Below are 15,737 nucleotides of genomic sequence, written 5' to 3'. Positions count from 1 at the left end.
TGGATCAGATATAAAAATATATTAGAAAGGGGGGTACCACATTTGCTATCCCCTTTAGAGATGATGGGAATTAAGCAACTCAATATGAAAAGTAACTGGGTCACATATGGAGACCTGGTATTCAAAGAAGGGAACAAATGGACAGTTAAGCCATATGAACAAGTGAAAGAACATGTACGGGACTGGTTGCACTACTGGCAGATAAGTAATATGTTTAAAAAGGAGGTGAAAGAAAAAGGGTATGAGGAAAAGGATTCGAAGTTCCAAACAGAAATTGTTAATAATGATCGTAAAATCATATCAAAAATGTATAAAATCCTACTAGAATGGCATATGATGGATGAGGAGGTGAAAGAGGTAATGATCCACTGGGCCAGAGATCTAGGGTACAGTATAGAGCTGGAAGAGTGGCAAAAGATATGGAATCAAAATCTGAAATTCACAGCATGCATAACACTAAAAGAAAATGCCATGAAGATGGTATATAGATGGTACTTAACACCGGTTAAATTGGCCAAAATGTATAAGATCTGTAATAAATGCTGGAGGTGTAGAGAGAAAGAGGGCACGTTTATGCATATGTGGTGGGAATGCGAGAAAGTGAAGGGTTTCTGGAGAAAAATATATGATGAAGTAAGGAAAATGCTACAATATAGCTTTGTTAAGAAACCAGAGACCTTTCTACTAGGGATAACCAGAAGGGAAATTAAAAGGAAGGATTTCAAACTTTTCCAATATGCAATAACTGCCGCGAGGACGCTGATAGCTCAAAGGTGGAAACAAGAACAAGTACCGACTCTGGACGAATGGAGGAATAAACTAATTGATTATGCGGAATTAGACAAACTAACGGGGAAAATTAGACTTCAAAGAGACCATAAGTTTTTGGAGGATTGGGGAAAATTTAGAGAGTATTTGAAAACTATATGTGAGGAGAATACAACGCTAGTGTGTTTTAAAGAGGCTTTGTGAAAAGTGAGGAATATCGCAAAAATGTAAATAAGGATATAAAGGAATTACTTAAAGGTGATACTATATATTAAGAAATGTGTAAATAGGAGAATTATTATGGATGACTCTCAGAGGAGTGGAGGGAGGTTCAACAAACTAAAATACGTGATGTGGAAAATGGAAAGATGGAAGTTTTTATAGAAAATGTAATAAAAAATATTTGCAAAAAAAAAAAAAAGATTTCCAAAAGACCTTCAGCTCTCTTGTAATCAGCAGAGTTAATCCTTATTATGAAACAATGTCTCTAAAAAGTGCAAGAAAACAGTGTCTCAATGTAACTAGTCCAGTAACGCTCAAATGTAGCAGTTTAAAGTAACAAAAACAAAGTCCGCAGTCTGACAGCTCTATTACTCTGGCAGCTCAAGTACCTGGGTTTCTTAGAAAATTTTATAAATCCACAGGGAGAGGTAAAATCAGGTCAAGTCCAGATCCCAAAGAATTAAATCCCTTAGTCTCTATAACAGCAGCTGTAATGATGCACGAGTTAGAAACTTTTAACACCACTTCAAAGGCTTCAGGTACATCAAAGTCTTTTGCTTTGAAACTTTAAGCAGAACCGGGAGATGGACTTCCTGGTTGCGTCTCCCACTTTAGCCGAATTTTAAGGTTAATTTAGTCTCTAATTCCTTCAGTCCCTCTTACTCACGGGTTGAAGCTTTTCGGAAGACTACATCTTTAATAGCAATGGTTCCCAAACTCCACCCAATCCTCTTGGACGACTTAAAAAATGCTGAAGGTCTTTGTGGACCACTTAATGATTTTTCTTCATGCTGTTGAGCAACAATAATGCATAGGGCAAGATGCTAAACTTGCTACTGTTGATACCTATATGAAGCCCAAAGAGCACAGGGGTTACATGAAGCAGATGTTTGGAGATACTTTGAGAATGCTTAAAAAACTAAAACAAAAAAATGCTGCAAGCTGCCCTGATCAATGATGCATTGAGAGGGCAGGGTACATACTTCAAAATCATCACCATCGTCATTTTCTTGCCCCTGCAATCCCAGCATTCCATGAAAAACAAATTTCAGGTATGTGGAATATAGCACAATTAAGCAGCACTAATAACAAAAAATGCCTTGAGTTAAGCAAATAAAAGAATAAAAGATAGATGGCTTACAACATCCATAGTAGCTTCTGGGTGTACAGTTCTTCTTTTCATAAATATTCCTGAAGTAACAAGGGCTTGGACCAATCCTGCCCCCATTATGAAGAGCCACATCCTTGATGTGCATGGAAGCAAATCCATCTTTCAGTGTAGAGTACAAGACTGGGCTCCACAAAGCTGGATTAAAAATATGTGCTTTAACCTATTTCATATACTGGAGAATGAATTGGCAAATAGTGTTGCTTAAATAGGTTGCCACACTTCACCAAGTACAACACGTTCCTGGAAGGAACAGAAACACCCTCTCATTGATATCATTGGTTCAGTCTTGCCCAACTCCCAATATCATCTTACGCAAACTTCTCAGAAGGAATTTCCACTGACTTCCCTGTGACACCTTTCAAGGCAAGTGGGCATGGGACTGCAGTCTCAGTTCAACAAAAGATTAATCAACATGTAACAGATCATTTAGTGCAGCAGTTCAGAGTACAATGATCAATTTGCAGGTAGCTGATTCAAAGCTCATGTGGGTGACCTGAGGCACATTATTATTATTATTATTAAAGAATATTTATTGAGATTATACAAAAAAATACACATAAAGAAAAAACAAACAAAAACTAACAAACACAAGCTAACAAGAAAGTTGACAAAAAGGCAACCTAGAAAGAAGAAAAAAAGGAAATAGGAAAAAGAAGAAAAGAATAAATCCATTTTTCAGCATCTTTGATCTCATTTGCTTATTTCCTTGACCTCCTCACACCTCCCCTTTTCTATTCCCGTTTTCCAAGTCTTTTCAGCAAATACTTACCCTCTTTCATTTGACTTTGCTCTATACTTAACCTATTATAACTACCGTATACATTTTCATCCGTATAACTATCTATATTTACCTATTCTTATTAACCTTATTACCAAAACCACTTCTTTTCAGCCCAGCATCATTTTAACATTCATTCATTGATTGATATTTATTACAGCCATTGGCCCGTCACACGACAGTTTCCCACCAACATATATATACTTTAACTTCCAAATTTAAAACAGCCAAAAACTTACAAAAACAGACAAAAACCAAAGCAAAATAAGCAAAAGACCAACACATACATTACAATAAATTTGCAACATAAACATCGCCCTCTGCTCATAAATTAATAAAAGACATCAGTGGTGATATCACCTAGATACATCCTAAAACATAGATCATAGTTTAAAAGGGTTATCCAAGCCGCACAGGAGTCCGTTTTTCTTCTTTAGGGATAGGACGCTGATCAAAAATCTGGCAACCATGAGTGATCTTAGGGGGTCTTCATCATTTAGTAGATATCTCAGTTTGGCTTCATTCGAATCATCGGCGATTCCCTTTAGATATGGATCAAGAAACTTGCTCCTGGCCGATGAGTGAAAAGCACAATCAAAGATTATGTGATGCAATGATTCTGGTGCCCCACAATTACAATCACATAGGAGCGATATCTGCCCATTGGAAAATCTGTTTCTCAGCACGTTCGATGGGAAGGTGTTGAATCTTGCCTTTATAAAGGCATATCTATGAGCCGAAGAGGTTAAGGAATTCAAATAATTTGGGATCCTTAAGAGGGGTAATAAACTAAGGTTTTGAGGTGAGCAGGTACCATTGCCCAACACCATTTTCTGCTGCAAGTCCATCTCCTCTAGTTTACAGGTTACTGTTCTTTTAGCTGGAACTATGTCCTGCTCTAGTAATTTAGATGGGGAGATTCCCATTGCCGTAATTTTCAGTTGTAAATTTTTTACCCATGGGCTCTGGAAATCATCTCTCCACACACATTGTATCAAATACAAGTTTGGGAGATTGTGCCATAGAGATAGCCAGTGACAGAGTATATGCTTCCACAGGGCATTTTCCAGGGATTCAATATTAAGTTCCATGCATAACGCTGTATTACTTACACAGTTGAGCAGTTTCAATATCCCTCTTAAAAACTGGTTTTGAATAACCTCTAGGTGAGATAGGTTGACAAAAGTCCCCCAAGTTGAGATGGCATAAGCAATTGTCGAGATCACCTTGGCCTTGAACACTTTCAACGCCAATGGGATGTGGAGGGCTCCATCGGTGAAGAAGAATCGCAAGATCGCCAAGGAGATAGCTTTGGCTCTGTTTGTAACATAAGCTACATGGGCCTTCCATCTAAGGTTATGTTGTAACCAAACTCCCAAGTATTGGAATCTATAAACTTGTTCGATGACTCTCCCATCAATTCTCCAATTGTGGAGTTTCCGGCTCTTTGAGAAAACTAGGATCTTAGATTTTCCATAATTAATTGTAAGGGAATTTGTGTTACAATATGATCCAAAAAATTTTAAGGCCCTCCTGAGACCTACTCTAGAAAAGAAAAGGATGACTGCGACATCCGCATATAGTAACAAAGGGCAACGATAAAGTGCTAGGAGGGGTGCATGAATCCTTTCTTGAGCCTCTATTAGGGGAGTCCTCATATCGCTTATGAACAAATTGAACAGGAATGGAGCCAATATACAACCCTGTCGGACACCTCTGTTAATGGGAATTGAATTGGTGAGATCGCCCTCCGGGGTGAGTCTCACTCTGGCCACTGAGTTCTCATGGAGTTTGATTATTAGCCAGAGAAGTCTTCTGTCGATGCCCCAGTGGGTGAGTTTTTCCCAGAGGATGCTCCTGGGGATACTATCGAATGCTGCCTTTAGGTCAATGAATGCCACACAGAGTTGGCCACCCTTTGGGGTGGAATATTTCCAGGCAAGATGCTGTAAAATTAGAATATGATTAATTGCTGACTGTTTTGGGCGAAATCTAGCTTGCTCGGGCCCAATTAATTTTTTCTCTTCGGCCCATTGGATAAGTCTGTTCAGCAGGAAGCGGGCATACAGTTTCCCCACTATTGAGAGCAGACTGATGTTTCTATAATTTCCTGGGTCGTCTGGTGAGCCCTTTTTGTGGATTGGAACGATAATAGCATCCTTCCATACTTCCGGGATCATTCCAGAGTTGTTAACGGCATCGAAAATAGTCGCCAGGACTTTAGCCCACCAGTCCGCATGGTATTTTATAGCTTCTGCCGGGATCAGGTCTGGCCCAGGCACTTTCCCTGTTTTGAGTTTAACGATCAAATCATGGATGTCCTCCGGATCGGTGGGGGGCCAAAGGGGAAGCTGATCTTGAAATTCATCTCGTGTGTTAGCAATACAGTCAGTTGTGGCAAAATAATTTTTTAAGTAAGATTCCCAAACCGGGGCAGGAATGATAGTTAAAGGGTATCTTTTAGTTCTTTTATTTACCAGGAGCCAAAATTGTCTGGAGTTCCGTAATGATGAGGCTTCTATGATTGCCCGCCGTTGATTCACTTGCCATTCCTGTCTAGCTCCCTTTTGAATTTGCTTGTAGGCCGATTTTGCTTGGAAATATTCTTTTGGCAGGACCGTTGCCCCAGAGGCTTTATACTCTTTGTAGATGTTACCAAGAAGTTGTCTAGCCTGTTTACAAGCACTATTGAACCATAATGCACCTATCTTCCTTTGTGTTCGATTTATTGTATGCATCGGAACAGAGAAAAAGGACGTTAGATCTTCTGACAGATTCGAGAATAGTCTTAGAGTTTGGTCATAATCGTAATAATCTTCGATTAAGCCTGAATATGCTTGTTTTAGATCTTGTTGGAAATATGCTGAGTATTTTTGGGCCTGTAATTCGGACCATTTAACACTTTTGATTTGCAATACTGAGTTCGTAATCAGATGTGTTGGGTGCCTGTCTCCATCTGGAGTCCAGTCTATAGTCATTGTGGCGACCAACGGTAGGTGGTTGCTCAGTTGAATATTTTCAACTTTAAAATGGGAAAATTTGGGGAATATGTAGTGAGATACTAACATATAATCCAGGACACTGTTTGCAGAGGAGCTTATGTGTGTAAAATCACCCGGTACGTCTGGCGGGCAGTTCCCGTTTAGAATCACTAAGTTTAGACGTAGTACCAGTTGGTAAAGAAGGGTTCCTGCTTCATTTACCCTTTTGTCTTTGGAAAGTCTTTGAGTATGGAGGGCGAGGTCATTAATGAATTCTGGGGTTATCCACCATTTGGCTTTGATTAAAGACTCCCAGTTTGTTGCAATGCGAGCATTGAAGTCCCCTGCTATAACATTGGGTATATTGGGGTATTTGGAGAGACAAAGAGTAAGATGTTCCTCCAAAATTCCCCATTTATTGTATAAGTCTGCAGTGTTGCCTCCAGGAGGAAGATAGACATTTGTTATAACAAGTTCAAAATTTTTCCCCGTAATCAGGGCTGTAATTGGAAAGGTGGATGCATTTACAAGCGTGAGTTTTGCCTGTATTTTCAAGGAAATTGCTATAACTAATCCTCCACTAGGCCGGCCTCCTTTAGTAGACGGGCATGCCGGTAATGATGTGACATCAAAACCATTAATGTCTACTCTCCCCTCTTCCCATGTTTCTTGTAAAAGAATTACTTGGTGTAAGTTTATTAGTTTTACAAAGTCCGGGTCGGATTTTTTCCCCTTCCAACCTGCTATGTTCCAGCTTAAAAAGGAGAACGGGGGGAGATTTGACTGGGGTTTGGGTAGTCACAATGGAGAAGGGAGGAACGCTGATCTTGGGATGTCAGATTTAAAGAAGTCAGTAATTTTCCTTTGACTAATAGTAGATGACTTCTCTCCTTTTGACGCAGGTGTGCCACTTGAGCTGTTTATAATTATGCTCTGCTCGCCCGATCCTATAGGGGTAGTGTCCTGGTCTGGTCTGGTCTCCTCTCTGAAATCCCTTGTTTTATCAGAGAGCTTATCACCTAAGGGAACAGAGATTAGGTCGGTACAAGTTTTAGCTATTATTAGATTTTCTTTCCGTGGGTATATCACCTTATTTATATGGCCGAAGGGATCTTCTGTCCAGTCCGTATCAATAACAGATTGAACTTCTAAATCATCAGCTAGGGATTCTCCGTCCGATAATGATGACTCCAAGTCAGGCATTGAGGAATGTGTCAAAATTTTGTTTACATTTTGCTGTTCTTTAATAGATATATCCATTCCGGTTGGTGCAGGGTAAGCTGGTTCCAAATTGACTAATGAGGGTGGCGGGACGATTGTCTGTATCGTTGCGTTGGATTTTATAGACCTATTTTGGGGCTGTGGGCTAAATTTGAGAAGGTCCACTGAGCCTTCAATGGCCCTGTTTGTTTGAATTTCTTTGTTTCCTATTTTACTTTTGGCCTGAAACATCTTCTCTCTTAATTTGTCTAATTTATTTATTATTATTATTATTATTATTATTATTATTTTCTTTTTCTTGTGATTGTAATTCATCAAATGAATTCATAAGGGCGCTTTCATCACTGGATATTCTGGGACTACCCAAATTCGTTCCTGGTTGTGGACTGCAGACGATCTCCTCCGTTCTCTGTGGGGAAAGCAACATCTCTTTGTCTGGCGATTTTATAGAGCTTGTTTCTGAATCTACAATCTTCTTTTTCCACAAGTAGTGGTTTTACTATGTTGTCCGCAAAAACCCTTGTGGGTAAGATTTTTGTTTTTATGAATTTCCATTTCATTAATTTTACAGTATTTCTGCAAATAGTCTTTAAATTTCTTCCAATCTTCCTCCACCATTTCTTCTCCCTGGTCTCGGATTTTGCCAGTCATTTCTGCCAATTCCATATAGTCCTTCAGCTTCATCTGCCATTCTTCCAGAGTGGGTAAATCTTGTGTCTTCCAGTACTTTGCAATAAGTATTCTTGCTGCTGTTGTAGCATACATAAAGAAAGTTCTATCCTTCTTTAGTACCAATTGGCCGACAATGCCCAGAAGAAAGGCCTCTGGTTTCTTCAGGAAGGTATATTTAAATACCTTTTTCATTTCATTTCATTATAGATCATTTCCCAGAAAGCCTCAATTCTTGGGCACGTCCACCAAAGGTGAAAGAATGTACCTTCAGTTTCTTTACATTTCCAACATTTATTATCGGGCAAATGATAGATTTTTGCAAGCTTGACTGGGGTCATGTACCACCTATAAATCATTTTCATAATATTCTCTCTTAGGGCATTACATGCCGTAAATTTTATACCTGTGGTCCACAACTGTTCCCAGTCAGCAAACATAATGTTATGTCCAACATCTTGTGCCCATTTAATCATAGCAGATTTAACCGTCTCGTCCTGAGTGTTCCATTTTAACAGTAAGTTATACATTCTTGAAAGCATCTTTTTTTTTAGGATCTAACAGTTCTGTTTCCAACTTTGATTTTTCCACCTGGAAGCCAATTTTTTTGTCTAAATTATAGGCCTCTCTTATTTGGTAATAGTGAAGCCAGTCTCGCACTTTATCTTTTAGTTTCTCAAAACTCTGCAATTTCAATTTGTCTCCTTCCTGCTCCAAAATTTCCCAATATTTCGGCCACTTGGCCTCCATATTGAGCTTTTTCTGAGCCTTTGCCTCCATCGGTGACAACCACCTTGGGGTTTTGTTTTCAAGTAAGTCTTTATATCTTGTCCAGACATTAAACAATGCTTTCCTGACAATATGGTTTTTAAATGCTTTATGAGCTTTAACCTTGTCGTACCACAAGTATGCATGCCACCCAAAAACATTGTTAAAACCTTCTAAATCCAAAACGTCTGTGTTCTCAAGAAGCAGCCAATCTTTCAACCAGCAAAAAGCTGCTGATTCATAATAGAGTTTAAGGTCTGGCAGGGCAAATCCCCTCTTTCTTTTACATCAGTTAATATTTTAAATTTTATTCTGGGCTTCTTGCCCTGCCAGAGAAATCTAGAAATGTCTCTCTGCCACTTCTTGAAACAGTCCATCTTGTCCAGAATTTGTAGTGATTGAAACAAAAACAGCATTCTTGGCAATACATTCATCTTTATAGCAGCAAAGGAAAGCTTCAGATTTGACCATATTTCTAAATCCTTTTTGATATCCACCCAGCATTTTTCATAGTTATTGTCAGGGAACTGCCATCAGAGGGAAGAGGAGAGGTAAGACGCTCCAGTGATGCAAGGGAGGGAACTAGCAAGGAGAGAGAGAGAGCTTCCAAGGGGGAAGGAAATTCAGGGGACACCAGGGAGAAAGGGGAAGCTGAGAGTACGGCGGAGGGGAGGCTCCGAGACTCTTCCAGTGAAATCAGCGGAGAGAGCACAGGACCTCCGCTGGGCACGCCCACGCTGCGCAGAAGGCTTCCACGCAGAGAATCTAGGAGGAGACTTGGAGTCAAGCAACTTTTATGTTGGAAGAAATTTAGGTCACGCCCACTGATGGATTCTGCCAGTGACTAAGACAGTCGCGTTTCAAGGGCTGTCAAACCAGGGAAAGTTTTAGCTATACGACTAGCTTGGAGCAGTTTGCAGTTTACGCACAAGCAACCCCAATTCCCATTACAGCAATCCGTCAGTCTCTTGGTGCTTGTGCGGAGAGCAGCAGAGGCAGCGTCATGAGTCAGACTGGAGGAGCAGGCGCCGAAGAGGGGGCTAGGAAGGAACCAATGCTCGAAGAGAGAAACAGAGAGTTGGAGCAGCAACTGGCTATACTAGCGGCGCGGCTGGATGAAAGGCGGACTCAGGATGCCCAGGGGAAGCCCACCCCCATCACAAGGAAGGTACCGGGACTAGTGCAGAAGTTTTCAGGCAACCCCAGAGACTATAATGCATTTAAGACAGAAGTGCAATATGCACTGGACCTGCAGTATGACGACTTTGTAGATGATGGGGGGAGGGTCGCTTTGTGATAGGGCACCTGGAAGGCGGGGCCAGAGAATGGATTAGACCCTTAATGGCATCGGAGAATGCTGCCTTAAAGGACTTGAGGAATTTTTTTAGCGCCATGGACCATATGTTGTCAAGTGATGTGGAGCAAAGCGTGACACGCAAGGAGCTGATGGCGTGTAAACAAGGGAACCAATCAGTGAGAGAGTACTGGTCACGATTTGCAATGCTAATCCACAAACTCGGGTGGGAACTGGGTTCAGAACCAGTGCAAATGCTATTTGAGGAAGGCTTATCCTCTTGGGTAAAAGATGAACTTTCCCGCTCGCCCCGCCCGCAATCGATGGATCAGCTGACTAAAATGGCGCTTGCTGTGGGAGTACGCCAAGAGGCGCGCGCTCTGGAAAGGCGGGAAGGGAGAGCGGAGCGTTGGCATGACAATCGCATTCCAGACGTGCCTGGGCCACCTGCACCGCCCGTGCAGCCCACGGAACCAATGGAAATTGGAGGAGCGCGCGCCCGCGGGGTTTCAAACTCCGGCGAGGTTCGCAAGAAAGAGGGGGAAACGACCAGGAAGTGTTTTCTCTGCCTACAGCCGGGACATTTTGCCAGAGTCTGCCCTCAGAAAAGGCGTGGCAAGGAATGGTGGGGGCCGCGGGGGGGAGCAGGAGCAGGGAAACGGGAAGGCTTGGCTGCAGGAGAGCGGGCACAGCAGCCAGGTGAGCAACCAGTGAAGGTGCCCAAACCAGACCCTCCCCGGGCAGCCATAGCCATAGAGGTGGTGTTAGAACTCCCCAACGGACACCCTATTAAGGTGAAAGCATTGCTGGATTCTGGCAGCTCTTGCAACTTCTTTAGAAGGGATTTTGCACTAGAACACCAACTTCATGTGGTGCCTCTTGGACACCCCCTGCCAGTAACAACCATTGATGGGAGAGAACTTCTTGGGGGGGGAGTGACCCACCAGACCCCTCCCATGAAAATGAGGGTCTCCAGACACACTGAGACAATTGCCTTTCACGTTGCCACATTAGCAGGGCCACCAATCATACTGGGAATGAGCTGGCTAGCACTGCACGATCCAGTAGGGGGGGCACCAGCGGACATTCACCTTTGGGTCAGCTCACTGCGTAGAGCACTGCCACGAAGGGGAAGCCCCGAGGATGGCAGTAGCCAGGGTGGCAGGGATGGCGGTGGGAGAAAAAGTGAGAGTACCACCTCAGTATGCAGACCTGGAAGAAGTCTTCAGTGAGAAAGAGGCGGATAGACTACCCCCTCACAGGCCCTTTGACTGTCAGATCAACCTACTCCCAGGGGCTTAGTTACCAGTGGGTAAGCTGTATGCCATGTCAGACAGAGAGATGCAGGAGTTGCGGAAGTTCATTGACAAGAACCTGAAGAGGGGCTTTATACGAGAATCAAGGGTGGTGGGGGGCAGTCCAGTGTTCTTTGTGGACAAAAGAGACTCCAAGGAACCCCGCTTGGTCGTAGATTATAGGTTGGTCAACCGGGTATCGGAACCAGTGACCTTCCCAATGCCCAGAATTGATGACATTTTGGCTAGGGTAAGGAAAGGGAAGGTTTTTACCAAGTTGGACCTTCGAGGGGCGCACAATTTGATAAGGATGAGGGAGGGGGATGAATGGAAAACCACGATGTTCACCCCTCTGGGGGCCTATGAGTACCTTGTGATGCCCTTCGGATTACAATTGGGTTCCAGCACATTTCAAGCATTCATGCACCACGTGCTGGGGTCCCTGCTGTACAAGGATTGTGTGGCCTTCCTGGACAACGTGCTTATCTACTCAGAGAACGAGGAGCAGCATGTAAAAGACGTCAGGGAAGTGCTGAAAAGGCTGCAGGAGCACCAGCTGTGGGTCAAACTGGAGAAATGCCAATTCCACGCCCGAGAGGTGGAGTTCCTGGGTTACAGGTTGTCGGACAAAGGTTTGGCAATGGACCCAGGCAAGGTGCAGGCAGTACTAGAATGGAAAGCTCCCAAGACCCGGAAGGACGTGCAGAGGTTCCTGGGGTTTGGAAACTTCTATAGAAAGTTCATCAAGAACTTCGCCCACTTAACGGCACCCATAACTGATTGTCTCAGCAGCAAGAAGAAGTTTGAATGGACAGCAGCGGCTCAGGAGTCTTTTGAAAAGCTAAAGAGGGTGTTCGCTTCGGAGGAGCAACTCTTACACGTGGATCTGCAGAAGCCTATGAGGGTGGAAACAGACACCTCAGACAGAGCGGTGGGAGCTGTGCTGCTCCAGCCAGGAAATCGATCAGAGTGGAAGCCGTGTGCCTTTTTTTCTAGGAAGCTGAACAAGTCAGAGCAGAATTACACGGTGTATGACCGGGAATTACTGGCAATTCATGAAGCCTTTCGACGTTGGAGACATTTTCTGATAGGTGCGAAGCGCAAGATCCAGGTGTGCACGGACCACAAAAACCTGGAATATTGGAGGGCTGCTCGAGTTCTCAACCAAAGACAGGTGCGATGGGCACAGGAGTTTTCCATGTTCTTCTTTGAAATTCAGTATGTGCCCGGAAAAGAAAACGTCAGGGCAGACGCCCTCTCCCGTAAACCAGAGTACGTGGAAGGAGAGGGAGAGCCAGAAGCACGACATGTGATACCCGAGGACCGATGGGTGTGTGGGGGAGTGTTGATAGGGAGACAAGAACTAACCGGGTTGACGAGGAATGACGAGTACGCACAAACTAAAATCAGGGAGATACGAGACGCAGAAGAAAATTAGGGGGGTTTTGAGGAAAAGGAGGGGGTGCTGTACTATAAGGGAGCATTGTACATACCAGAAGGGGACTTGAGGAGAAAAGTACTCAAACAACTACATGATAACCCCACGGCGGGACATTTTGGCCAACACAAAACCATGTTGCTTGTCACCAGGCAGTTCGGGTGGCCCAGAGTGAGGGAAGATGTGAGAGAATACGTAAGGGGGTGTGAGCGCTGCCAGAGGGCTAAAGGGGAGAGGGCACCACCCGCGGGGTTACTGGAGCCCTTACCCACCCGGGAAAGGCCATGGGAGGTGGTATCCATAGATTTTATGACTGATTTACCCAAGTCCAGGGGGAAAACAGCAGTCATGGTGGTAGTGGACTTGATGACCAAAATGTGCCATTTTATTGCTTGCTCGCATGCAGTGACAGCAGAGGAGACAGCTAGGCTGTTTATAGATCACATTTTCAGGTTGCATGGTGCCCCTTTGAGGGTTTTGTCCGACAGAGGCAGATAATTTACTTCCAGATTCTGGAAGAAGCTCATGGACCTGCTGGACATTGAAGTGAGCTTCTTGACGGCCAGACACCCGGAGACCAACGGACAAGCAGAAAGAGCTAATAGCGTACTGCAGCAGTACCTACGCTGTTATGTCAACGAAAGGGGGAACGATTGGGTGAAAAAGCTAGCGCTGGCCGAATTTGCATACAATAACGCTGAACATGTGTCCACGGGGATGAGTCCCTTCATGGTCAATTACTGGTGTCACCCCAGGTCCTTCCCAGGGGAGGGGGAGGGGAGGTGGAGTGTGCTGGCGGCCGAACAATTTGTGGAAGAAATGGAAGCTTTACACCAACAACTTGTAGCTCAGTGGGTTAGACCATGGTACTGATAACGCCAAGGTTGCAGGTTCGATCCCTGTATGGACCAGCTGCATATTCCTGCATTGCAGGGGGTTGCACTAGATGATCCCCAGGGTCCCTTCCAACTCTACAGTGCTAATTTAAGGTTAACCTGGAGAGGGCTAAGGAAGTATACAAGAGGCAGGCAGACAGGCACTGAAGAGAAGGGGAGACTATAAGGGTTGGAGATCAGGTGTGGTTGTCAACCCAAGGGTTACCGTTCAAAGGGGGGTGTAAGAAATTACAGCCGAGACGACTGGGACCCTTTGAAGTAACCCAACAGGTAAATCCGGTGACCTTTAGACTAAAATTGCCCACCAACATGAAGCTACACCCGGTGTTCCACAGGTCCTTGCTCTCACCGTACCAGGAAGGGTGGGAATTGCAGGGAGGAGAAAGAGAAATCCCCAGGCATCCACGGGTGGAGGAAAGGGAACTCAGTGGTCACGCAGCGGAAATCCTCGATTCCAGGTGGAGAGGAAGAAGGGTGGAATATTTAGTGGCCTGGGAAGGGGAACCAGAGTCGGAAAACGCTTGGGTTCCTGCGGAAGAGATCAGGGATGAGTATCTGCAGGAGGAGTTTCATAGCAGGTTCCCAAGGAAGCCCAAACCCCTGGGAAGGTTCTGGGGAGAGCAATTCGGCACCACGGATGATGAAGAAGAGTTTGAGGGGTGGCCAGCCTCAGAAGAGGAGGAAGGAGGGGAAGCCGAGGGAGAGGAATCCGACTGGGGAGATTGGGTAGCGGAAAGAGATAGCAACAGATGGAGAGCGGTGTTTGAATCTTCTGAGGAAGGGAATAGCTCCTTCCCGGGGTTTCCAGCGTCGCCGTCCAGGGAAAGGATGGGAGAGGGGGAGGGCCCTGGGAGGGAGGTGGATGTCAGGGAACTGCCATCAGAGGGAAGAGGAGAGGTAAGACGCTCCAGTGATGCAGGGGAGGGAACTAGCAAGGAGAGAGAGAGAGCTTCCAAGGGGGAAGGAAATTCAGGGGACACCAGGGAGAAAGGGGAAGCTGAGAGTACGGCGGAGGGGAGGCTCCGAGACTCTTCCAGTGAAATCAGCGGAGAGAGCACAGGACCTCCGCTGGGCACGCCCACGCTGCGCAGAAGGCTTCCACGCAGAGAATCTAGGAGGAGACTTGGAGTCAAGCAACTTTTATGTTGGAAGAAATTTAGGTCACGCCCACTGATGGATTCTGCCAGTGGCTAAGACAGTCGCGTTTCAAGGGCTGTCAAACCAGGGAAAGTTTTAGCTATACGACTAGCTTGGAGCAGTTTGCAGTTTACGCACAAGCAACCCCAATTCCCATTACAGTTATCTTTAAATAAATTCCCATTTTTGGATGTCATATTGATCCCCAAGTATTTCACCTTCTTAACCACCGTTAAACCTGTCTCATTCTGAAACCTCTCTTTCTCAATCATTGTTAAATTTTTCTCAAGGACTTTAGTTTTTAACTTATTCAGCTTAAATCCTGCCACATGACCAAATTCTTGGATCAATTCTAATACTCTTTTAGTACTAGATTCTGGCTCCTGTAACGTCAATACTAAGTCATCTGCGAAGGCTTTCAATTTGTATTGTTTAGCTCCGACCTTTATAAAGGTAAAGGTAAAGGTACCCCTGCCCAAACGGGCCAGTCTTGACAGACTCTGGGGTTTGTGCGCCCATCTCACATCTATAGGCCGGGGGCCAGCGCTGTCCGGAGACACTTCCGGGTCACGTGGCCAGCGTGACAAAGCTGCATCTGGCGAGCCAGCGCAGCACACGGAACGCCGTTTACCTTCCCGCTGGTAAGCGGTACCTATTTATCTACTTGCACCCGGGGGTGCTTTCGAACTGCTAGGTTGGCAGGCGCTGGGACTGAGCAGCGGGAGCGCACCCCGCCACGGGGATTCGAACCGCCGACCTTTCGATCGGCAAGCCCTAGGCGCTGAGGCTTTAGCCCACAGCGCCACCCGCGTCCCTCCGACCTTTATACCCTTAATCAAATGTTCCCTTCTAATCATATTTAACAAAACCTCCAGGACCGAAATAAAAAGCAATGGGGAAATTGGGCAACCTTGTCGTGTCCCTTTCTCAATCTTAAATTCCTCTGTCACCACATTGTTAACTATTAATTTAGCCTTTTGTTCTGAGTAAATTGCACTTATACCATTTTCAAACCCTTGACCGACCCCCATCCCCTGAAGATTTTTTCTTCATAAAACTCCAAGAAATATTATCAAAGGCTTTCTCAGCATCCACAAAG

General features: G+C 44.6%; 1 protein-coding gene across 2 annotated transcripts in view; it reads right to left on the bottom strand.

The window, feature by feature from the left end:
* LOC309532150 (putative lysosomal acid lipase/cholesteryl ester hydrolase) overlaps positions 1-2,343 on the bottom strand; it is a 29,002-nt gene extending 26,659 nt beyond the window's left edge. For both annotated transcript variants that reach the window (XM_082222160.1, XM_082222161.1), the window contains exon 1: positions 2,132-2,343. In XM_082222160.1, coding sequence (XP_082078286.1) covers positions 2,132-2,260 — 129 coding nt within the window. In that variant the 5' untranslated portion in view covers positions 2,261-2,343. The remainder of the gene's footprint in view (positions 1-2,131) is intronic.
* Between the last annotated feature and the right edge of the window lie 13,394 nt (positions 2,344-15,737).

Source organism: Podarcis vaucheri, assembly GCF_965113315.1.
Source record: "Podarcis vaucheri genome assembly, chromosome: 5".
Lineage (NCBI taxonomy): Eukaryota > Metazoa > Chordata > Lepidosauria > Squamata > Lacertidae > Podarcis > Podarcis vaucheri.
The sequence above is the reverse complement of the archived record's forward strand: the minus strand, read 5'-3'. Positions and strand labels throughout refer to the sequence as shown.